Here is a 24381-nt window from a genome sequence, read left to right as displayed (position 1 = left end):
TCATCCTCAGAGCAATGGTCAAACCGAGAGAGCCAACCAAGATTTGGAGAGTGTGTTGCGATGTTTGGTTTCCAGGAATCCTTCCTCCTGGAGTCAGCAGCTCTCAATGGTGGAGTACGCTCACAATTAATTACCAGTGTCATCCACTGGCCTATCTCTGTTTCAATGTAGCTTAGGTTACCAGCCACCAGTTTTTCCCAGTTTAGAATCCGAGGTCGCGGTCCCCTCCACTCACGCCTTCATCCAGAGGTGCCGTCACACCTGAAGCAGAGCCCGTGAGACTCTTCTCCAAGTAGGAACACACACCAAGGCTAAGGCCGATCGCCACCGGTCAATGTCTCCGATATATGTTGTTAGTCAAAAGGTGTGGCTTTCTACTAAGAACATTCCTCTCCGATCCGTATCTAATAAGCTTGCTCAGAAATGTATTGGCCCGTTTCCTTTCACCAAGATCATTAGTATGGTGGCAGTCTGACTCAAACTTCCTCCTGCGTACAGGAGAATTCACCCCGCCTTCCATGTGTCTAAAATAAAGCCTGTGTTTCATGCACATATTAATCCGCCAGTCCCGGTTCCTCCCCCTCCGCGTCTCATAGATGGGGAACCTACATATTCGGTTAACCGTATTCTGGATTCAAGAAGGAGGGGACACAGATTTCAATACTTGGTGGACTGGGAAGGTTACGGTCTGGAGGAGAGAAGTTGGGTTCCTGCTAGAGACATTCTGGATCACTCCCTGATCGATGGTTACAATCGACAGGTAAGTCCGTCTGGGAATACCAGGAGGCATTCCTAGAGAAGAGGTTTTATGTCATGGTTCATGAATCCGCTGTCTCTATCTCGTCTTGTGTTGTGTTTTAGGGCGTGGTCACAGATCAGCAGCGCCAGCTGGTTTTCATAATTGTGTGTCTTTATATGTGCAGTAACTGGTGTCTCATGTTGTCAGATCATTGTAGTTTCCCTGGTGTGTTCCTGCCCTAGTATCTGTTGCTGTTGTCTGGTTCCTGGATTATTTCCTGTTCTTCGTCATGTGTTTCATCTGGATCATTCACTCAGCACTGGGATCAAGGGCACCTTCACGCGGAATCACTCTCCTGGATCTACACCATCACCGTCTGCCCACCGAGGTCCCTACGTCACCACCATCGTGCTTGTTGACCCATCTGACCCGCCTGTGTTGTGTTTGTGTGTACTTATCAGTGTGACTGTGAACTTGGGTATTAAAGCGTCTTTTGCGCTTGCATCCAGAGCCTGTCCTTTACAGTATATTAATATCATATTCCATACATTATCAGAGCTTGGCAGACAGAATTGTTATATTTACTAGACATTAGACAGATTAATTAATAGATTATAGCATAATTAATCTTATTAATTTATAATTTAGCTATAGGCTATTAATCATATATAATTAATAATCCTGTCATATAAAGTTTGACATTTAAAAAATATATGTTTAGATAAAAATGGGAAAATAATTACATAATAATATAGTCATAATAATAAATTAATAAAGAAAATTAAACATTTTTGAATTTAAGACTTAGTGGTTTAGAATAACATGCAGAGACAGTGCACCCAAAAATTAAAATTCTGTTAATGTATTTACTCACCCTCAAGTTGTTCCAAACCGGTATAAATGTCTTCGTTATGTTGAATACATAGGAAGAAACATCCTACTATGGAAGTCAATGGTTCTCCCAAAGCAGCCTGGTACTATCCTGACAAGCCAGACCCACATCTGTTGGTCTAGAAACTCACCATTGACAGGGCTCAATCCGAGGGGATCTCAATCTTTCAAACTCCCTCTGCACGCAATAGGATAGCGCTACAACCAACCAGAGCAACGTGAAGCAGAGCTAGTAGATTAAACTTTCGTCATATCCAGTCGGTAAAACTCCGAACACATCTTCCCTTTTTAAGAATGATTTCAGTGCCGTTCTTTTCTGAGAGAAAAGCTTAACTCCAAGTCTTCCAGAGTCGTGGTTAAAGCTGATTTGAAAGACCGCCGTTAGCCAACTTCTGTGTTTACTAGCATAGACAGTAAAAGAAATGGACGGAGCGTTCCCATTGACTTCTACGGCGTTCAGTGAAGTCAACCTAGGAGCACTCACTTCCTGATGGCTGAGCGAACTGCGCAGGCTCAGACTGAGCTTGAGGACGTAGATGTGACGTGAGCCTCCGGTCTGACAGCTGTAGGTCTTCTAGTAGTTGTGGAAAGGAAAATCTGAATCACGTTGTTTAAATATTTTCTCCCGTTGCTTTTGGCTCACTATGGGCTTCTCCCCATTCTTCCCCCTTGACTTTATCAGACTTTATGTCTCCACGTCCCCCCGACTGTCTCATAGACAGTAAAGATTGCCTGTGAGCGTCTCCTCAGGTCTATACGGTAATTTCTCAACTGTGCGACAGAGTCGCGTTGGTTATGACGCAATCGTTAGCCTATTTTTACAAAAACAGCTTCTACGGGGCGATAGTGTAAGATACAAGGTAACGGAGCCTTTTATGCATTGTCGTGTTTCTTTAGAAATAAACAATGGACAAATGGAGTCTTTAAACGTCTCAGATGTAAAGTTATTCACTGTCAAAGTGACTCAAAAATGAATGGGAGTCAATGGGATGCTAACAGCAGGTGATGGCTTGGTTAGCAATGGCAGCCCCTATGGGTGGAACGCTTTCCGAGCGCTAGATTACCCCCTTGTTTACTAGTAGCACCAAACGCAACTTTTCCGTCATTGTTAAGCCCCGCCCACCGACATATACACGATGCGATTGGCCTGACCAGAGTTTGGTTTTTACAGCTCAGACATGTATTAAAAGTTGCTAGAAAGGAAAATATATTTACCAATATATTATTTGAAATATATTATAATATATTATAAATACATGGGATAATATTTGATGGTATTATACAATATATATATATATATATATATATATATATATATATATATATATATTCCTGTAATATATTGCAAAATATACAAATGATTGCCGCTTTCATATTGCAATATATTGGAGAATATAAATATTAAATCCCATATATGTGAATATATTGCCTAATGTATTGCATGATATTTTCCAATATACTGCAATATATTTTTGTTTCGTAAGGCGGCAGATTAGATTTGCTGCCGCTAGCGGCTAGTGCGTCTAGATTCTAGGCTAGTCTGGTACAAGCTTTCTTCAAAATCTTCCTTTGTGTTCAGCAGAACAAAGAAACTCATTCAGGGTTGGAACATGAGGACGAGCAAATGATGACAGAATTTACATTTATCCATTTAAAGTGCACCAAATAAAGAGTTCTTTAGAAATAAACAAAATCAAATGTAAAATAATATAAAAAGTTTTCGGTCGCAAGCTCACATAGTTTGATTCCATGTTTTTTGTTGAGCTGTTGTCATTAGCCCCTTTTCCACCGCAGGAACTTTACCCTTACCCAGGAACCAGGAACTTTGGGTGGTACTTCGTGTGTTTAGACCGCAGGAACCAGGGTCTAAATGAAGTTCCGGGTAAATATTTCCCCCTCCAAACGGCCCTGTCACTACTCGCGAGGTAGTACTTTTTCAAAGTTCAGGAACTTTCGAGGGCGGCACTTGGGCGTTGAACATGCTGATTGGTCTAGATCAAGCAGCATTTTGGTGGAAACGGGGCTATAGTTGAAATGGCAATATGGGGAGGGGCAGTAGATGTGCTGTATCGGACATCTACTGTCCGATACAGTAGATGGCGGCATACCTTTAAAGTTGGTTTGTAGCCCGCAAGTAAAATAGAAGAAGATTGCGGGCGGGGCTATAACGTTTACTGTAATATTACTTTCGGTTTGGAATCTCGTTAAACATGTGACTATGCGGATTACTAACTGTAAGGATTATACTGATTCATTGGGTTCTGAAGTCTAGAATGCTGCGTCTGACTGATGAGATAAACTGGAACAAAGTGTATAGCTGTCATTGTGAACCAGCCACTCAAATAGTCCACTGCCAGACATATTATATTACAGAAGCAGATGTGCTGTGCTGCTGCAACAAGAGTCTCTCAATGGTTAGAAGAACGAGGTCTGACATAACTAATGCGAATGTTGCCTTTCAGGTTTTTTTACTGCATCATCGTCATGCTATGAGAACTTCCGTGTTTACACCCGTGGGTCCCAGACACGTAAACGACTTGAAGAAATCAAATGTCCTATAAAAAACCCAAGAATGGGTCATTCACAGAGCGGGCACATTCGTGTTAGGGACTTTGTATCCAGATCAGACTCAGTAAGTTTTCTTGGTTTCAGTTATATAGAGAATAAGCGTCATATTATAACTTAACCATGCTGTATTGAAATTGAGTGACTTGCCTTATGATAAGTAGACCATGGACCAGCAATAAACAGATGGTCATACCTTCTTAAAATGGTTGGGGTGGAACATGCTACTTTGGACCAACGAGCAACCAGCAAACATGTTCCACAGCTGGATTTTCCAAATTGAAAGCTAATTTTTCTTCCTCTGTTAGTGTGCAGGTCAGCAGCTAGATGTTCCTCTAGCTGTGGTTGAGGAGATCCTACTGAACCTGCCTGCACATCAGGTGGTGCGAGTCTGTCGGCTGGTGTGTCATGAGTGGAAGGAGCTGGTGGACAGTGCTTCATACTGGAAAGAGCGCTGTCGGAGAGAGGGGATCCAGCCCCGTGATGCTTCCAGACCCCCAGAGGACTGGCGACTGTTTTACTTTATAAGGGAAAGACGGAACTTGATCAAGAATCCCAGCGCAGAAGGTGAGCCACATAATTAAGACCGTGCAATACCTGTCAGTTAATGGTTTATCTGGAAAGTATTTACAGCGTGTCACTTTTTCTACATTTTATTATTTTACAGCCTTATTCCAAAATTGATTAAATTCATTATTTTCCTCAAAATTCTATAAACAGTACCTCTATAATGCCTTTGTGAAAGAATTTAGTTTAAAATCTTTGCACATGTATTAGCTTAAAAACAAAACAAAACACATGTGCATAAGTATTCACAGCCTTTGTCATGAAACTCAAAATTGAGCTCAGGTGCATCCTGTCACATCCTGCATCCTGGTGCATCGTCTTTGTGATGTTTCTAAAAAAGCCCACATGGAATCGCAGAATAAGTTTTGATTGGAGCTTTCTGCACAAGTAGTTACTGGGAGAACACCAACATGTAGATCATTTTTTCCCCTGCTGAGCTTGATAGTTGCTTGACCTCTCAAGCTCCATCAGGTTCCATCTTGAGAGGTCCTGCAAAGAAGAATGGGAGAAACGGCCCCAAAATAGGTGTGCCAAGCTTGTAGCATCATACTCAAAAAGACTTGAGGCTGTAATTGGTGCAAAAGGTGCTTCAACCAAGTGAAGAGCAAAGGCTGTGAATACTCTGTGTGTGTGTGTGTGTGTGTGTGTGTGTGTGTGTGTGTGTGTGTGTGTGTGTGTGTGTGTGTGTGTGTGTGTGTGTAGGTAGTTAAGTGTGTTTGTGTGTGAAGCGCTGTGAATACTTTCTGGATGCACCGTAAAAAGCGACTGTTTGCACCATTTTTCCCCTGATGTTCTTATTAGATAATCTTCAAGACTGGTTGATTTTATCCAATGGAGGTGACCAGTGGGCGGTCGAGGAAAATAGGAAAACCATTTCCAGATGAAACGGTCACCAAATGTTTTGTAACCTCTTATGGGTATGTTTGATATTTTAGATCCTTCAAGAAAATTCCATCAATCATCAAGCCAATCTACATAATCACCCGTATAAACCTCGTCATCCTCAGGTTATGTTTGAAGCGACAGCTGATTGATTTGAAGGAAGAAGGTTATGATGATGCTTTCATGGATCAGCTGCAACCTCATATCAAAATATCAGACTGGTGAGTGTTCACTCAAACACCCATTTCATGCTACTGTATCTTAGGTGGTGCATTTCATATTTTATGTAATGATTTTTTTGTACGTGACCTGTCTATCTGTGTCACATATGCCTTGTTGCAATATAATGTTTATATTTATATTTTACATTTGTTGTTTTTATCATTGCAAGAATCTGCATGAAGTGTAATTTCATTTTAAAGGGTACCTATTATGCAAAATTCACTTTTAAATAGAGTCTGAAAATAAATGTGTCAGCAGTGCGTGTACACAACCACCCTATATTGGTAAAAATCCACATAATCCCCATAAATCATAAGCAGTGTCTCAACACTGTTGAGCTGTTCACTGTTCAGCTGTTTGCAGAATTTTAGATTTTGTGACACGACTGCTGATGGACTCTGCCCTATTATCGTAGACCCGCTCTGAGTGAGCTGTACACAGTCCGCCATGTTTATCTCCCCACTAGAGCATTTAACAGCAGCAATACAAATAAAGATATATACATGTTTATGTAAACTTTGTGGGGTTTTGACATAACTGTTTATTTGGCAGTTAAAGTGCAATAAGACGTGAAAGAGAACTTTGTTTAACACTCAAATGACGCACTGTCTCATAGACAAATTTCTGTGTGTGTGCTTCGAGTGTTTGCACTCAGAAAACCATATATACCACCACCTGAGACTTACATTAAATCTTGTAAAAAGGTGCATATTAGGTTCCCCTTTAAAAACATTCCAAACCTTAAAACATATAATATATATTGAAATGTGTGTGTGTGTGTGTGTGTGTGTGTGTGTGTGTGTGTGTGTGTGTGTGTGTGTGTGTGTGTGTGTGTGTGTGTGTGTGTGTGTGTGTGTGTGTGTGTGTGTGTGTTGATTCCACACTAAGGATAGCACAATTTTAACCTTTAGGTGAACTATCCCTTTAAGTACACAGTACCAGTGATGCCTAAATATCAAAAGCACAATTATGAAATGTCTTGTCTGCAGGTATGCGCCACGCTTTGATTGTGGGTGTCAATATGAAGTGTGTGTAGAGTTGCTTGATAAGAAGAAAAACCCCATCAAAACCTTTGAGCCTGAAAAAGTTTTGTTTAACCAGTGGAACAATGAGCCGTGGTGTCAGGTAAATATAAGGCCGGGGACACACTGCAAGCGTGCCGTAAACTCTCGGCTGCGTGGCGTGTCTGATTTTATTTCGGCTCCCATGTTAACAGGTTGACAGGTTAACAGGCCCATGTTAACAGGTTGACAGGTTAACAGGCCTATTTTTCATGCGACACGCGAACGTGTTGGAAGCGTTTCCAGGCAAAATAAATAGGAAAAGATATTTATGTCATTTTGACATGAATACATATTAATAAATGACATTTTCGTGTTTGAAAGTCTCTAGGTTAACATAAATGCAGATTCAGGCCTAATTATAATAATAAAAAAACAACATAATATCGATTTTGAAATATTGCATCTGTTGATACAGAATGAAATATTCTGTAGCCTATTTTGCCGTCAATACCATAGATATGTATGGTCAATAGGCTACAGCCGACGTTGTCTTTTCTGTATCAGTAGGCTATACTATATTTATGTTTAACATGAAGTATAGGGCTTCCCTGTGCATCAACAGCAGCAGCAGCACCGTGTCAGACACGCTTCTGGTGTGCAAAGACAGAGAAAATGCCACACGGCTGACACGCAACAGAGACGCCAAGCTCACGCCATGCTTGCAGTTTGTCTCCAGCCTGAAATTACTTATTCTCCTATAATCAAACTAAGGGTCAAAGACTCATTGCACCTGTGTTTGCTCTGCTTTATTTCAGATGACACATGTCTTTAAGGATTATGGACCTGGGGTTCGGTATATTTGTTTCACTCATGGAGGGGTGGATACACAGTTCTGGGCAGGCCATTATGGAATACGGGTCACTAACAGTAGTGTGGTGTTCTGTCCATCATGGTGTACGCGGGGGTCTTAAAAAGTATTAAAAGTTGATAAATCCATGTTGGGAAAATTAAAGGTCCTGTTCTTCGCGATTCCATCTTTCAAACGTTAGTTAGTGTGTAATGTTGCTGTTGGAGCATAAATAATACATGTAAAATTATAAAGCTCAAAATTCAATGCCAAGCGAGATATTTTATTTAACAGAAGTTCCCTTTCAAAGCTTACAGCGAACGGCCGGTTTGGACTACACCCCTGCACTTCCTGCTTTAATGACGTCACTAGAACCATTTGTTGACTAACCCTCCGCCCTCAAGAACATGCAAAATACGGGGCGTGGTCTTGTTGCTCTCCCACGTGGAGAAGAGCGCGCATTCAGCGCTTGCATCTCCCCGTTATGGTAAGAGGCGGGACCTTTCCGGGCAAAGTGCGCTAAGCTGCTGTCCAATCACAACACGGGACCCGCTGGCCCAATCAGAACTCGTTACGTATTTCTGAAGGAGGGACTTCATAGAACAAGGAAATCATCAGGCCGTTTTTAGGACAGAGGAAACAGCGCTGTACAGATAAGTAAATTGTGTGAAAAATACTTGTTTTTTTTTACACGCGAAACATGAACTCATGTTATATTACACACTGTAAACATAATCAAAGCTTCGAAAACACGTGAAGAATGGGACCTTTAAGACCCTTAAAAGGTATTAATAAGTCTTAATCACGATTTTATGAGGTATTACATTTTGTTGACTCCAAAAAGTACTCATGAATATCTTTATTTTCATCCCCATAACTATAAAAAAACTGCATGCTCGGTCATGCTGAGATCGGCTCGGAGGCGCGCCATCTACGGGTGACGTCGCATATTATGCGAAATCCGTCTACACATCCGTCTACAAGTTTTTAAAATTACTGTCTGTGTCTGTTGTGTCTAGGGCTAACTCACCGGTGCATCATTTTGACAATGTCAACATCAATTGACGTTAAAGTTGCATCAAATGTGCCATGGCTGTTCACACTGCGGCCGCATTGGAAAAAGTCAGATCTGGGTCTGATTCAGGACCACATATGGATGTGGTCTAAACCTGATTTGAAAAAATACTGGGAAGATCTGGGCTAGATTTGAGTGTCCACACTACATCTGAAGAAGTCTGACCTGGTCACTTGACCCCCAAAAAAATCAGATTTGGGCCACTTTTGCCTGCAGTTTGAACAGGGCCTAACAGACTTTTTTCTGAATTTTTGGGAGCAGATTTAGCTTTAATTTCGACATTTCCATAACTGTTTATTTCACACCAACATAATTAATTGTTCTGCATCTGTGAGAGTTTGGGCGGGCTTTTGATATCGCAGCTGTACTTCCTGCTCTCTACTGCACAACTCCGGTCCCGAAATCACTACTGTGCAGACTCCGATCCCAAGATATCAGCACCGTGCAGGCCGTCTGAAAGCTTCAACTCTGCTCAGCGGAAACGGATGAAGTTGCAGTCTCCATATTTTTTTTTAGAAGGATCACTTCTAGTTCAGCTAAAGGTGTACCAGTACGAACAACAACAAATCCTGATACATTTATGAGAGAGCATCTCTTCCCTACCTTTCGGGGTAATGCAGCTACAAAGTATGGGAGTAAGAAAGAGGCAATAGCTCGAAACCTTGTCGAAAAAGGTCTACAGGTGTTCCTCTCAGGTACCAGGGTCAGCTTGACAAAGTATGTAATAAATGGTATGGAACTTCTGGAAGTAAAGTGCCCTGTCCCTAAAAAAAACCCCACCTCACTAGCTAAACATTTCAGTATGAGTAATAGTGACATCAAAGTTGTTGATGGGAAGCCTGAATTACAGAGGAACAGGTGTTAGGGGCTACTACAGACCGATACAATTAGGCATGTTTTGCACTGGGCTGAGATTGGCAAAACTACTTGTCTGGTCTCCATTGGACCATTTTCTAATAGATGTACCATATGATGCAGAGCATTTAACAGAACAGGTTACTCGTCTCAGGCACTTTTACTTTTCTGTGATGCTTCCTAGAGTAGTGGATGAATTAATTGCTGGACGACTCAAACTGAATGACAAATACCAACATATTGTCAAAAGAGCTTAGTGCAGATCCTGACATGTAGGGGGGCAAAAAAAAAGTTTAGACAATGTCTCAAGGAACGTTCAAAGTTTTACATTTATTTTATAGTTCCTTGATTGCAGGTTCACTGCAAGTTGCACAATGTAGGCTATGGTATGTTTTATTCAATTTATTTAATATATATATATATATATATATATATATATATATATATATATATATATATATATATATATATATATATATATATATATACACATAGGACACAAAAACAGAAAACATTGAGATAACTAGTTTTTAGAATAAAAAAAGTAGATTAAATACATATAATGTACAAATTTGATTACACACAACAGTCTGGGCATTATTTAATTATCTTCTTCACGGATAAGATCACCATGCAAATTCACTAAAGCTGCACATATATGCAGAATGTTATCAATCTTTGGCATAAAGTTTATAGGCAGGGTTTGTGACATCACCTTGTATACTTTCAGTCTCCTAATTGCACGCTCAACATGAATCCTTATATTTGCAATCCTGCGACTGCATGTGACTTTTTCTTCAGTCAGCTGTTTTGTTGGCGAAATGAGGAATTATCAAGTTGACTTGTCTTTCATACAAGTCTAATAAAAAAAAACACAAAAAAAACAACAACACTTAATCTATAAACACAATGATATAAACATTACTAGACCAGAATAAGGTGCGATAGCCAATAAATATTTGGTAGTGTTGTAAGCATAGTAGTGGCTGTATGATTTGGACATTGATTCTACGTTTCTTGGTTTTTGGATTTTGCTTTCACTGCAGTCTAAGATTGGCATTGGGATAATGTTGCTTAAATGCCTCTGGTTTTGTGGTCCTTGTTTCTTTGGGGAGCCATGGTATCAGACACCCACTGTGTTCCAACAGAGGCAACGTTTTTAGATGTAGAGCCGTCGTCATCAACATTTGATTGCATGGGATGGGACTGGGGGCAGATGTAAGACTCTCTTTGTCTCTTCCAGTGTGCTCTTAACACCAGCTCCTGTAAATACAGAAAAAGCATTGTATATTATAGCATCTAACATTAGATGGGTCATTACATAGAACAGGGTGATTTGAATATTCCATACATTATCAGAGCTTGGCAGACATAATTATTATATTGTCTAGACTTTAGACAGATCAATCATAGACTATAGCCTAATTACTGTTATTAATTTAGAATTTAGCTACGCTATATTAATCGTACATAATTAATAATCCTGTCATATAAAGTTATATAAATTCAGATTAAATATATATATATTGAGATAAAAATGGGAAAATAATTACATAATAATATAGTCATAATAATAAATTGATAAAGAAAATTAAACATTTTTGAATGTATGACTTGTCAGTAAAGTGATTAGTGGAATAGAATAACTGGTTAAACTGAAACCAGTTAACTGGTCCGTGAACGTGCATGGGTGTCCTTTATTTTTCCACACTGAAGGAGAAGGGTCTGACACTACAGAGCCACAGTTTTACCACAGCAGTTCTGACCGCGCATGCGCATTGCGTCGGAGAGTCTAGTCTTCGAGATGCATGTTACGGGACTGGAAGGGAATAACACTACAATTTTATTTATTTATTTATAGTATTGCACTTGTTTGATTTTATAGTTATTAGTAAGTGATCAACTGGTACAGTAATGAAATGTTTAAAATGTAAATTGTAAATGTGTAATAAATAAATGTAAATTAAAATCGTTTCTTGGTTATGTCTCCAACAAATTAATAATATGCTCACACTTTAAGCCTGTTAAAATGTACATTTTATTTGTGTTCAAGTTTATGCATTTACCCCGGGCAGAATGAATCAACTTGAGGAATTAATAATTTAATTATATATATATATATATATATATATATATATATATATATATATATATATATATATATATATATATATATATATATATATATATATATAATAATTTAATAATTAAACCTTTGAAATTTCTATATTTGAATTGCACTGAGGGGGCAACCCTAGAGTGGAGCATCAAAATTCTGTTAGAGGTAGGAGATAAACAGTTACATGTACAGGTACAAAGATTTTTATTTAAATGTGACAAAGAAACCGGTATAATATCTAGAATATACATTTTGTATAAAATAAATGTTTTAAGTCATGACGTTCCACACTCCGATACAGTAGATGGCGGCATATACCTTTAAAGTTGGTTTGTAACCCGCCAGTAATATAGAAGATTGCGTGTTTACGGCAATATTACTTTCGGTTTGGAACTTTGGACTCTCGTTAAACATGTGACTATGAGGATTACTGGTTCAAAGGATTATACTGGTTCAGCGGGTTTTGAAGTCTAGATTGCTTTTACGTGTGACTAAGGAGACTGGGGGAAAAAGTGTGTATATATAACGGATCAGCTGTCAGTGTATTACATATTATATTATAGAAGTTATATTACAGATTATAGTGCTGCTGCAATAAGAGTCTTTATCGATGGTTAGAAGAACGAGGTCTGACATATATATATGCGAAGGTAGTTACTGTTATTTGCCTTTCAGGTTTTTTTTTTACTGCATCATCGTCATGCTATGAGAACTTCCGTGTTTACACCGGTTTACACCCGTGGATCCCAGACACGTGACTTGAAGAAATCAAATGTCCTATAAAAAAACAAGAATGGGTCATTCACAGAGCGGGCACATTCGTGTTAGGGACTTTGTACCCAGATCAGACTCAGTAAGTTTTCCAGTTCTTGGTTTCAGTTATAGCCAGTTATAGAAAATTAGCGTCATATTATAACTTAACCATGCTGTATTGAAATTGACTGACTTGCCTTATGATAAGTAGACCATGGACCAGCAATAAACCAGATGGTCATACCTTCTTAAAATGGTTGGGGTGGAACATGCTACTTTGGACCAACGAGCAACCAGCAAACATGTTCCACAGCTGGATTTTCCAAATTGAAAGCTAATTTTTCTTCCTCTGTTAGTGTGCAGGTCAGCAGCTAGATGTTCCTCTAGCTGTGGTTGAGGAGATCCTACTGAACCTGCCTGCACATCAGGTGGTGCGAGTCTGTCGGCTGGTGTGTCATGAGTGGAAGGAGCTGGTGGACAGTGCTTCATACTGGAAAGAGCGCTGTCGGAGAGAGGGGATCCAGCCCCGTGATGCTTCCAGACCCCCAGAGGACTGGCACCGATTTTACTTTATAACTAAGAAACGACGGAACTTGATCAAGAATCCCAGCGCAGAAGGTGAGCCACATAATTAAGACTGTACAATACATGTCAGTATAATGTGTATCTGAAAAGTATTCACAGCGTGTCACTTTTTCTACATTTTATTATTTTACAGCCTTATTCCAAAATTGATTGAATTCATTTTCCTCAAAATTCTATAAACAGTACCTCTATAATGCCTTTGTGAAAGAAGTTTGTTTGAAATCTTTGCAAATGTATTAGCCTAAAAACGAAATGAAACACATGTGCATAAGTATTCACAGCCTATAAGTTTTGATTGGAGCTTTCTGCACAAGTAGTTACTGGGAGAACACCAACATGTAGATCATTTTTTCCCCTGCTGAGCTTGATAGTTGCTTGACCTCTCAAGCTCCACCAGGTTCCATCTTGAGAGGTCCTGCAAAGAAGAATGGGAGAAACGGCCCCAAAATAGGTGTGCCAAGCTTGTAGCATCATACTCAAAAAGACTTGAGGCTGTAATTGGTGCAAAAGGTGCTTCAACAAAGTGAAGAGCAAAGGCTGTGAATACTGTGTGTGTGTGTGTGTGTGTGTGTGTGTGTGTGTGTGTGTGTGTGTGTGTGTGTGTGTGTGTGTGTGTGTGTGTGTGTGTGTGTGTGTGTGTGTGTGTGTGTGTGTGTGGCGCCGTGAAATACTTTGTGGATGCAATGTAAAAAGCGAATGTTTGCACCATTTTTGTGAGCCACTGGACTGCAAACAATAATATATTATAATATATTATAATAAAACAGTGCATTTATTTTCAGGGCTTTTTCCCAGAAGCATAGTTAGCCTAAGCTGATCATAGACAATTGGTGCCAATGGTTTTTATGATCTGTGGGCTTATGATGCTTTTGGGGAACACAGCCCTGGAATTTTGCAGTGTGTTACAAAGCAGCACTGTATTGATATTCCTCAACAATTCTGTTTTTGTCTTTGCATGTTCTAAACTGTTTGCTTGTATTTTTGAGCTTTAGGTATGCTATTTTTCTAAACCGATTTATACTTAGACATCTTCCACTGTGCTCCGTCTTTCACCAGCTGATCTGTTACATATCAGTTATCAGTTGATATTAGAGATTTTTTAAAATTCTTTGGATAATAGCTCGCAACAAATGTTGGTTATATAGACATTATGGATACCTCGATATTTGGAACAAAGTCTGATCTTTAGAGCACATTTCAGAAATTGCAAATTGACTGGATTAAATGACTCCAAGGCCTTCCACTTGTCCAAGACAGTATTCAAAGGCTACTACGGTACCTCTGGTGCAGCTTGCAATACAAAATATTAGTGTTAAAAACATTTAAGGGTTTGTTCACCCAAAAATGAAATTGTCACCCTAATGTCGTTCCACACCCGTAAGACCTCCGTCCATTTTGGGAACACATTTAAAGATATTTTATATTTAGTCCGACAGCGTATCTTAAGTGTATGCACACTATACTGTCCATGTCCAGAAAGCGAATAAAAACATCATCAAAGTAGACCATATGTGAAATCAGAATCTCTTGAAGTATCGAAAATAAATTTTGGTCCAAAAATAACAAAAACTACGACTTTATTCAGCATTGTCTTCTCTTCCGTGTTTGTTTTCAAACCTCAAATAAAGGTTCGCCAGTGTCGGCTCGCCAGTGTCATGTGGGCTGCGTTCAGAACCGCATACTTCCCTACTATATTGTATAGAAAAAGCAGTAGGTGAGCGAAAAAGTATGTCAGAATACTTAGTATTCATAAAAGAGTAGGCGAGAGCTACCGGGGGTTTGCACTATCTCTTGCGAGATTCGGATGTGCGTGTACTTAAGTTGCGTCCGAATATGCCTACTAACCTACAATATAGTAGGAGAAAACAGTACGTGAAAGGAGTAGTATGTTTGAAACCTCAGTTATCATAAAAGAGTAGGCGAGAAATCCCCGGGTGGCCCTCCCGCTCCGCCCAGATTGTGAAGCACTCATCACTTTTTCTATCCCTGCCTTCCCATAAGGCCACTGGAAAAGTATACATCAGGCGGAGGAAAGTGATGCGGGCAGCGGGTGTTTTCAAATGTGAGAATTACAAACCAAAGATTCACTTATTTTCACTTGTTGAGCCTCTGTAGAGTAAACTTTTGAATTGTTGAAGGTGTAAAGTTGTGTAAATAGTTGTGATTGTGCTGTTAAAACACGGTTATGCATAGCTAACAGAGGATTGAACTCCAGCAACATACGTCTCCAAAGTGGATTTACATAAACCATATAAATGGTTTAAAATTTAACATCTGATAGGACTTTTTAATTGTTAAATGTTTATTTAACATCTGATAGGAATTTTCGATAAGTATTGCAGATGAGCACATCACAACATGAAATAGACATACATCTGAATAGATCTGATGTGTGTGTGCTATAATGAAGAGTTGAATGTCATCAATGTAAATAAACAAATCTACATAAAGTAACTAAACATAAGTTATCAATTTAATTTGAACACAATGAGTACAAATACAATTGAACCGCATGCTCATTGAGTAGGTAATCAATTTCAATAAGCACTAAAAGAGTAGGTACTATATCCAGATCTCGTTAAGTATGAATGTGATCTGCACTTTATGCGGATGTTTTTATTTCCTTTCTGGACATGGACAGTATAGTGGGCATACACTTGGATACTGTCGGACTAAATATAAAATATCTTTAAATGTGTTCCGAAGATGAACCAAGGTCTTACGGGTGTGGAACGACATTAGAGTGAGTCATTAATGATATAAATTTCATTTTTGGGTGAACTAACCCTTTAACCCCAGTCCTTGAAATGTTTAACCCCCTCCCTTTAACCCCCTCCACCTGGAAATGTTACACCAATAGTCATATATGTAATGTTCTCCTCTGGTGGTCTGAGTAGATGGGTTCAGTGGATGGAATATTGTACAGAATGGCGGTGACAAATGGACAGTAGAAGACAATTCTGCAGAAATCCAAAACCTCACAGTCCCAAAATGCTTTGTCACCTCTTACATGTAAGTTTGATATGACTATTCTTCAGTTGAAACTACAAACTGAAATTATTTGCAGTAAACTGCAATTTTCAAAAGAATGACATATTTTCCACCATGTGAACCTTGTCCTCAGGTTATGTTTGAAGCAACAGCTGATTGATTTGAAGAAAGAAGGTTATAATGATGCTTTCATGGATCAGCTGCAACCTCATATCAAAATATCAGACTGGTGAGCGTTCACTCAAACTCTCATTTCATGTTATCGTATCAGTGGTTCATTTATTATACCATGTAGTTAAAGTATAATAAATAAAGTATCATTTTCAAATCTTTTGTCTGGTGTAGGTATTCCCCACGCTGGGATTGTGGGAGTGAGTATCAGATCTGTGTAGAGTTGCTTGATCGGAAGAAGAACCCCATCAGTACCTTTGAGCCTGAACCGGTTTTCTTTCCACAGTGGAGCTATCAGCAGTGGTGTGAAGTGAGTAGAAGAAAAGATCATGAACACTTGAATCTGATCAAATAACTTTGTCATTATGACTATAGATACTGTATATTTATATTTTTGTCTTATTTCAGATGACACACATCCTTAAGGATTATGGACCTGGGGTTCGGTTTATCCGTTTTACTCACGGTGGGAAGGATACACAGTTCTGGGCAGGCTGGTATGGAATACGGGTCACTAACAGTAGTGTGGAGATCTGTCCAGCTGATGAGGGGTTAGAATCCACCTTATTCAAGTCCAAAAAGGGCCAAGTTGGACTCAATTCTAAAAAGTCAATATCTGAGGCTTGTTCTTATGACATGTCAAAGCAGCCGGTATTGAAAAAATAGCCTATCAACAATAATGTTTTCCCCCCAAACATGACCCCTTGTCTGCCAACTTTTTGAACATTTGGTCATGACAGAATATATATTTATTATATATTTTTTAAATAACGCATTGGCCTAAATAGAAATCATCAGAAACAAATATACAGCTGAACCGCTTCAACACGTCATGTTGTTTTTGATTTGTGTATTTCAAGGAATCAAACGAATGGATTGAACTCCATCATTACGACAGTAACTTGCTGCCACCTGCTGTAAACGTATCACTTCATTGATTCATGCTATATTTCTGGATTAATGTGACGCTCATACTTTAAATGAGGTTGCCCCAGGACATAAGTTTATGAAAGTATAGGCTAAAGACTACCACTGCTTAATAGAAAAACATGGTCTCGTTTCCAATGCATTGATCAATATGCTTGCGTGGACTTCACTGTAGCCTATATATGTGCTGCTTCCTTTCCGTGAGAAAATATCAAGCGCTTCCATTTCAGAATCTGTGTTATCAGATCTGTTGAAGATGCTGTTCATGTTTGTTAGCCCAGGACATTTTACAACACAGTAGGCTACAGTTAGGGTGATATGACTTAACCCGTGATGTAAGATTTTGGCCATATACCTATCCAAGTCCTTCATCACAGCAGGGCCGGCTCTAGCTCTTTGGTTGCCCTAGGCGAGATGTAGTTTTGCGCCCCCCACCCCACTCCACTCCACTCCACTCCACTCACTTTTATCGTCTCTAATTCAGCACATGTCTGTTTTCCTAGGCCTACCCCTAACCGAGAAGCACTTATTATTAAACACGTTCGACGCTTTATTTCCACTTTTCAAACATTTTCTCACTTTTTATTAAAAATATATGCCTTTCCAATTTGATATGTGATGGGAAAAGGGAATAGAGCGAGTGTGGCAAAAGGCAAGATCGAACCACTGATCGATCTGCATCAAATCTTGGTACTGTGCGTCTAACCACTACACCACAGCCACTGTTAAGAATTAGGTGAACACAGCATATTTGTGTTTAATGTAAATAATATGGCATCTTTCATTAGGCTGCTCCAGTAAAAAAAAAAAAAAACGAGAGGCCGTATTTATTTCCTTCCGACGCCCACGTAGAGAGCGTTTGTACTTTTCATAAATAACATGCATACGTTATCCATATTCATAACGAACTGGACTTTTGATATTTACATGACATCCATGTAGGTTATTGTAGATTATCAGTGAAGTTATGTTTGCAATACGTATAGTAATTATGTAGAAAACTAGCAAGTGATCGCTTAGTGACAATATTAATAATATTTATAAAATAAATATTAGTTGATAAGATTGATACTAAGTAATTTTATTTTGTTTGACAACTTATTGGCTGAGATAAGAAGACTAACCTCTATGCTGGGCTTTCTTTCAATTTTCTTCCTTTCTTTTTTTCTCTTTTTCCGTCCCTGTGCACCCGCGGGGTTCAGACGCCTCATTTTTGATGAACGCGCAAGATGAGCACTTGCCTGACCTAACGCCTGAACTAATAATCAATAATCACCGTCAATTCAATCTAATAATCAGGTTGATAAGTAATAAAACGTGTGGCTGAGGGGGCGCCCTATGATGATCATGTTTAATGAACATTATGTTGTATTTCGCTTGTTCCGATTCTATGCTTAATGGGTAGTAATGGGCGGCACTAGAGCGCGCTCGCGCCCCTAACACAATTGTCGCCCTAGGCAACCGCCTAGCTCGCCTATAGCAAACGCCGGCCCTGCATCACAGACAGAATCAACATCAGTAAAAAACATTAATTTTATTTATGCGCCATTTAGGACAGTGTGCAAATACCGAATTTAATCATCTTTTACATCTTATTTAATTTCAATAATTGAAAATTGCTTGAACTTTGAAACTAACAAGACTTAAAAACATATGCAAATGATAGATTTCCGTGACGATGCAGTACATAATCACTGACACAATCACGAATTTCACACACAGCGTTGCCCTCAGTTGCACTTTTTTTTTTTTGCACTTTTTTTGACTTCCAAAGGCTTGAGTCCAAGAGTTTAAGTGCAAGAGAGGTAGCATTTTGCGGTTTGAATTTGTTCTCTGTTATGACAAATGCATTTCTGAGTCAGGGTTAACTTAAAATCCTTAAGAAAATGAATCTTATTGTTGTGCATGATTTGAAGATTGTAATGAGAAAAATTGTCAAAAATCACCTTTTCCTCCGTGCCAAAGGAAATTTGAGTTTATCCTAATCTAAAAATGTGATGCAAATTTTTTTGTAAATTGGAAAAAAACAAATGTTATGAAATAAATAAATGGTATTCATGGTATAAAACCATGTGTAGGCCTATTTTATGATTAATATGAAAATCTGAATCAAAACTAATCAAAGTCATTTCTACCTTTAATAAATCAGATGAACTATAATTCCTTTATATTTAACCGAGTGATTTGAGAGGTTTTGGTGTGCTTGCTTGCTGTCTATTTTTCAATTCCACACTCTAGGTGCTATTGGAGATCTGTGTCAGGGCGCTGACAGGCCCGTCTTTGAGTGGTTGTAAACACCCTAACCGCAAGGGAAATAGGCCTATTTAACCCTGACCTTAGGGTCACATAAGGGCCTTTCTACGTGACTATTAGGGTTTCCATCCAAAGTACCTCTTTTGCCATATTTTATTTGAGAATAGAGTGGCTTCATTTGTGTATTAGATGTAGAATCAGCATGTTGTAGAACTGTTGAAGGAAATGATCATCTGAACTGTCCCTCACGCACCACTTCGTCCCGCAGGTCTCACCTCATTATCAGCTAATCTACATCTTTCCCTGTTGACCTCCTCCCCCTATTCCTACGCACTCTCTCATGCTGAGATCACTGAAAATACACACAAAATCTGTTACAATGTCAACCATACGATACAATAGTATATGTGTTTGATACCGTTTTAAATGTCTCAGTGTGACTGGTACAAAAATCTCATCCCCACAGAAGTTAACAAAAAAATGTTTAGATATCTTGTCTTGGTATGGTGGGTGTGGCTTTCAGCCGTTTGGTCTTTCATCAATAGAGGTCTATAGGACTTGATTAATGCAAATTTCCATTGTTAACATGTTTGCATTTGAAAGAGTTTTTGCATCTGGTTCTGGGTATTCAAAGAAAAAGAGATCAGTAGTATAAAAGGGCCGTTTGATCTTTTCTCTTTATTCCATTACAAATAGGAAATGAAATGATCAGATGATACACAGACCGTGCTCCGTTCAACTTTTCTGACATCCTTTACTCTTCCCTGATGATGACCTCTGGCCTATTTTCTGTAAGATCTGAATTTCTGCGGTTTGATTTTTAGAATATTGAATTTGGTGATCTGAATTTCTTCTTTATCGGAAATCTTGAATCTGTATTTTCAAAACCTGATTTTTTTTCCAGTCTATTAATTCAGAAGAAAATATCTGCCGTTTGAAAATACATGTCTATACAATTTCGACATAAAAACATTTCAGATGTTTTCAATTTCAAATGTTCTATATTCAACATTTAAAAATTCAAATTCAGAACTAGCTAAACTGCAACATAATATTCAATTTTGTTAGATTACACTTGTCAATAATTCAGATTTATACAATTCAAATTTAGATAATTTTGTCATATTTCTAGCTCCATACAAATCACAAATCCAACCGCTGTGCCCCAGTGGAGTTTTGCTGGCATCTAATGGGGAAAAGTTGGGACCACCCAAACAAAATCTTGCAACATGTTTTTAAAAATATATATATTGTTCTATAAAATGTTATTCATAAACTTAAAATTCTATTCATTTTTTTTTTTTTGGTTTCACTTTTTAAACTTTGACTTCAACAATAATTTGCCTTCTTTAAAATGAGACCAAACTGAATTCTGTGCTTCTAAGATACTTTTTTTTTAATGACAGTTTTTCGACATGGACATTTTTGTCCTCTGAACCATGTGCAACTTTATATAAAGTTTATATATAAATATTTTCTTAAAAGAAATGTGAATAATGTGCAAGAGCTTTCTGTATAAATATTTTTTTCCACAATTTTTATGTAAAATACAAATTTCTCAGATTTTACCAATGACTCAACTTGACATATCACAACTTACCCCTAACACGTTACATTTAAAAAAAAAAAAAGAATTCAGTTCATGACAGACATCCACACATATAAATTGACCTATTTTTTTCTTCTTTTTATTTCATATTTCTCTTCTTTTTTGACAACTTTAATAAATAGTTCACCCAAAACAATACATTCACTCACCCTCAAGCCATCCTAGGCGTACATGACATTCTTCTTTCAGACGGATACAATCAGATTTATATTAAAAAAAGTCCTGGCTCTTCCAAGCTTTATAATAACAGTGACTTGTTGATTTATGAAGTCCATAAAAGTGCATCTATCCATCATAAAACTGCTCCACACAGCTCCGGGGGGTAAATAATACATGGCATGTTTGTGTAAGAACAATATCCATAATTAAAAATTTTTAAAGTAAATAACGTGGAGCAGTTATATGATAGATAGATTTATGGACTTCAAAATCAGAGCATACTAATACTAACGTGCCTAAGACTTTTGCACAGTATTGTATGTGTAAAAGCTGCACACATATAATCCTATCATATGACATGGGTCTCATGGTATATGATGTGGGCCTGTTGAGTAAAAGCTGGTCTTACTTTCCTGATAAAAATATAAATATATCCTGTTTGTTGCTGGATTCATCTTTGATGATGTCTCCAGCTCATAAAATAACACATTTGCATGTCTTCTGGGACCCTGGGGGGTCTAAAGCTGTTAATATTGCCTCATCAAACACGTTCTTCAGTCCTTTCTGTATAAAAAAGGGAAAAAGTGAAACTCTGTTATGCTAATAAAGCAAAAGCATGGCTTCAGAAATACTGACAAGCATACCCACCTGCGTTAGAGCAGAGCATTCAACATATTTCACAGCCTTTAAGTCTTTGGCTAGTTTTTCAGCTGTCTCTGGGTTGATTGGCTTTTGTTTGTTTTTTGCAAGCCTTGCAATGGTTATAGGATCGTCTCTTAGGTCAATCTGAGTTCCAACCAGCAGAAAAGGGGTTTTCGGGGAGTAATAGGTTATCTCAGGCACCCACTGTATTTCAAATGAATTGTTGTTAGTAAAAAAAAATAACGATTCTATATTATTGACAGATTCCTGACAGACTCACCTTTTCTTTCACGTTTTCAAACGAGGAAAGAGAAACTACAGAGAAACAAACTAAGAAGACGTCTGTTTGGGGATAGTTTAGGGGCCGTAGTTGATCCTGACCTACAAAATATTGAAATATTCAGGTTGGTGAGGACCAGTTCTTGCGTAAATACTATGCATATGAAATCTGAAATATTTGGGGACATGTATAAGATGTTTCTCACACTGTATTACAAGTTGATAGTGCTTCATCAATTGTGTTATCATCATATACCTGCAGCATCAAATAATCTAATGGTATACGGTTCACCACCAATCATTACAGTCGCAGCTTGGTTTTCAAACATCTGGGGGAAAAATGACAAAGCAACCAAATTGACACTATCTTGCTTATTTATGTGTGTTGCAACCAATGGGATTTAACCATCTATTCAGCAGTGATAACTGATAATGGGTACAAAGGTTGTACTTTTCTCTTTCTCACGCAGGTCGAGATGAACATATCAGTCAGAGCAACGGTACTGCAAAGCCTACACAATTGTAGAAAATAAAATAATTCTTACTGTTGTTTCTGATGGGAACTCGTTTGTAAATGAAACCAAAAGGCTGGTTTTACCCACGCCACCATCTCCAACCACCACACATTTAATTGTGGACATCACTGTTGTCACAAGTTGTTTTCCAGTGTCTGGCATCAAATAATCTGTAATTCATAATAAATGCAGTTTAGTTTACAGAGATAGTTAGACTACTTGCATGCAACAGAAAAGAAAGATGGGGGAAAAAAACTATTTTGATTGTAGATTTGTGTCTCCTATAAAATAGTTTAAAGTAAAAAGCCATCTTGGTGACTTTATTGCTTTATTTTACAAGACACTTTTCTTTTTTTATATACATAAGCTCTAAGATGCAAATGAATTGCTAGTAGTAATTGTAATAGTTATGCTGATTTTATAATCTCTGCGACAGGTAGGTCATTCTCAGAATATGAAATCAAATACGACTATTCAAGCCTGAAAAGTATTCATTAAGTTTCAATCAAGTATTTAAGATACCCCAAAGAAAATACTTAATCCTGTAATAATAAAATGGATCGACTATAATCTGCACATTATATAAATGCACATTTTTAGTTGAATATTTTAATTTGTCATCCCAGGGACCTAAAAATAATTTACATGAAGAACATAAACATTACATTAAATAATGATTTAAATAATAATTTGCTAAAAATGTTAGGGCTTTATAAGAAAATGATTCCACATACTTGACCATGCTAAAAATCTGACCAGTGTTTTGAGATGCTGTTTACGTCATCTTAGAATTTTCTTCCTTTTTTTTTTATGAGAATGTCACAGGTGTTACATCCTTTTTTATTTTATTGTTAATGTACCTTCAATAAATACAATTAAAACAGTGAAGTTGTACTTTATTAGTAATAATTCCAGAATGCTATTATACTTACCATCAGTTTCTATTCTAGAAAACTGGTCTTAATTCAAATTTCTAACATTTTATTAAGTTGGGAACATTTTTGATTACACGTTACGGGAAGAAACAAACAAAAGCATGATAGAATAAAACGTCTTCGTTAAGTACTCATAGAGCATAGCACGTGTAATACAACAAGTATTGACAGTGACCGAGTTTTGACATTATGATAGATACCTAGTTTCTTAACCGTCTGACGAAACATGTTTAAACAACATATGAACTGGTCCACTGTTAACTATGTAAACATTTCACATAGGGAACTGCTCTTTACTTCAACAACAAACATTGCAATCTAAGAATTGATACAGATACGAGCAAGAATTTGCCATGGCTGTGCTGTCCATCCAAAACAGGACTCTGCCAATCACATTTCAAAATAAAAGTCTCTCCCCCTCATGTCCCCCTTAGCAAACTAGTTTGAGACCCTCAAATACCTTCAGAACTGTGGTGATTGTAATAAAATGCACAATCACTAATACTAGTGTCAGAATAAAGATTTCAGAACAAATAGAAGAAAAAAAGGTGCCATGGTGAATTCATGATTTTAACGCAACACCCCCACCCTATTTAACATTTCTAACATTTTATATCTAGTTATGCATTTAGACATAAGTGACCATTTCAACTAACTGATTGAATGAACATATTTGTTATCAATAGACCAACACTTTACTTATTTTAAAGTCCAAAAGACTCTGGAAAAAACATTCCGTGGAAAACAGTTCAAATAAATTAAAGAGTGAAATGAAAAAAGTTAAGTTTTCGGTTAC

At 37.9% G+C, this 24381-nt stretch overlaps 2 protein-coding genes and 1 pseudogene across 4 annotated transcripts; 2 read left to right on the top strand and 1 right to left on the bottom strand.

Moving 5' to 3' along the window:
- Nucleotides 1–3654: 3654 nt before the first annotated feature.
- Nucleotides 3655–10026, top strand: LOC137079348 (F-box only protein 6-like; annotated as a pseudogene).
- A 2074-nt stretch (nucleotides 10027–12100) lies between these two features.
- Nucleotides 12101–17564, top strand: LOC137078830 (F-box only protein 44-like). The gene is made up of 7 exons (XM_067446547.1): nucleotides 12101–12278; nucleotides 12442–12619; nucleotides 12876–13137; nucleotides 16002–16116; nucleotides 16229–16324; nucleotides 16441–16576; nucleotides 16675–17564. Exons 2-7 carry the CDS (start codon nucleotides 12539–12541, stop codon nucleotides 16930–16932), a joined length of 948 nt encoding a protein of 315 aa, XP_067302648.1. The 5' UTR covers nucleotides 12101–12278; nucleotides 12442–12538; the 3' UTR covers nucleotides 16933–17564.
- Nucleotides 17565–21074: 3510 nt separating this feature from the next.
- On the bottom strand, nucleotides 21075–24322 carry cdc42l2 (cell division cycle 42 like 2). 3 transcript variants are annotated; one of them, XM_067446545.1, is made up of 6 exons: nucleotides 23583–24322; nucleotides 22681–22820; nucleotides 22392–22464; nucleotides 22137–22237; nucleotides 21863–22060; nucleotides 21075–21778 (listed from the first exon to the last, which is right to left on the bottom strand). In XM_067446545.1, the coding sequence occupies exons 2-6, from the start codon at nucleotides 22810–22812 to the stop codon at nucleotides 21689–21691; spliced, it is 594 nt and encodes a 197-aa protein (XP_067302646.1). In that variant the 5' UTR covers nucleotides 22813–22820; nucleotides 23583–24322; the 3' UTR covers nucleotides 21075–21688. The 3 variants fall into 3 exon arrangements, with proteins under 3 accessions (XP_067302646.1, XP_067302645.1, XP_067302647.1); XM_067446544.1 differs by having other exon boundaries at nucleotides 23786–24322; XM_067446546.1 differs by having other exon boundaries at nucleotides 21863–22000; nucleotides 23786–24322.
- Between the last annotated feature and the right edge of the window lie 59 nt (nucleotides 24323–24381).

The sequence above is a fragment of the Pseudorasbora parva genome, chromosome 6 (genome assembly GCF_024679245.1).
Source record: "Pseudorasbora parva isolate DD20220531a chromosome 6, ASM2467924v1, whole genome shotgun sequence".
NCBI classification, from domain to species: Eukaryota; Metazoa; Chordata; class Actinopteri; order Cypriniformes; family Gobionidae; genus Pseudorasbora; species Pseudorasbora parva.
Note: the sequence above shows the minus strand (reverse complement) of the source record. Positions and strands in the feature narration are given on the sequence as shown.

Bases quoted from the DNA above. Each gene is read 5' to 3' on its own strand.
- LOC137078830 (XM_067446547.1), top strand. From the start codon at position 12,539: ATGTCCTATAAAAAAACAAGAATGGGTCATTCACAGAGCGGGCACATT. The intron at 12,620-12,875 runs GTAAGTTTTCCA...TTCCTCTGTTAG, and splicing joins TTGTACCCAGATCAGACTCA to TGTGCAGGTCAGCAGCTAGA. The intron at 16,325-16,440 runs GTGAGCGTTCAC...TGTCTGGTGTAG, and splicing joins CATATCAAAATATCAGACTG to GTATTCCCCACGCTGGGATT.
- cdc42l2 (XM_067446544.1), bottom strand. From the start codon at position 23,813: ATGTTTCGTCAGACGGTTAAGAAACTAG. The intron at 22,821-23,785 runs GTATCTATCATA...TATGAATTACAG, and splicing joins TCAGACGGTTAAGAAACTAG to ATTATTTGATGCCAGACACT. The intron at 21,779-21,862 runs GTGGGTATGCTT...TTTTTTATACAG, and splicing joins AATGCTCTGCTCTAACGCAG to AAAGGACTGAAGAACGTGTT.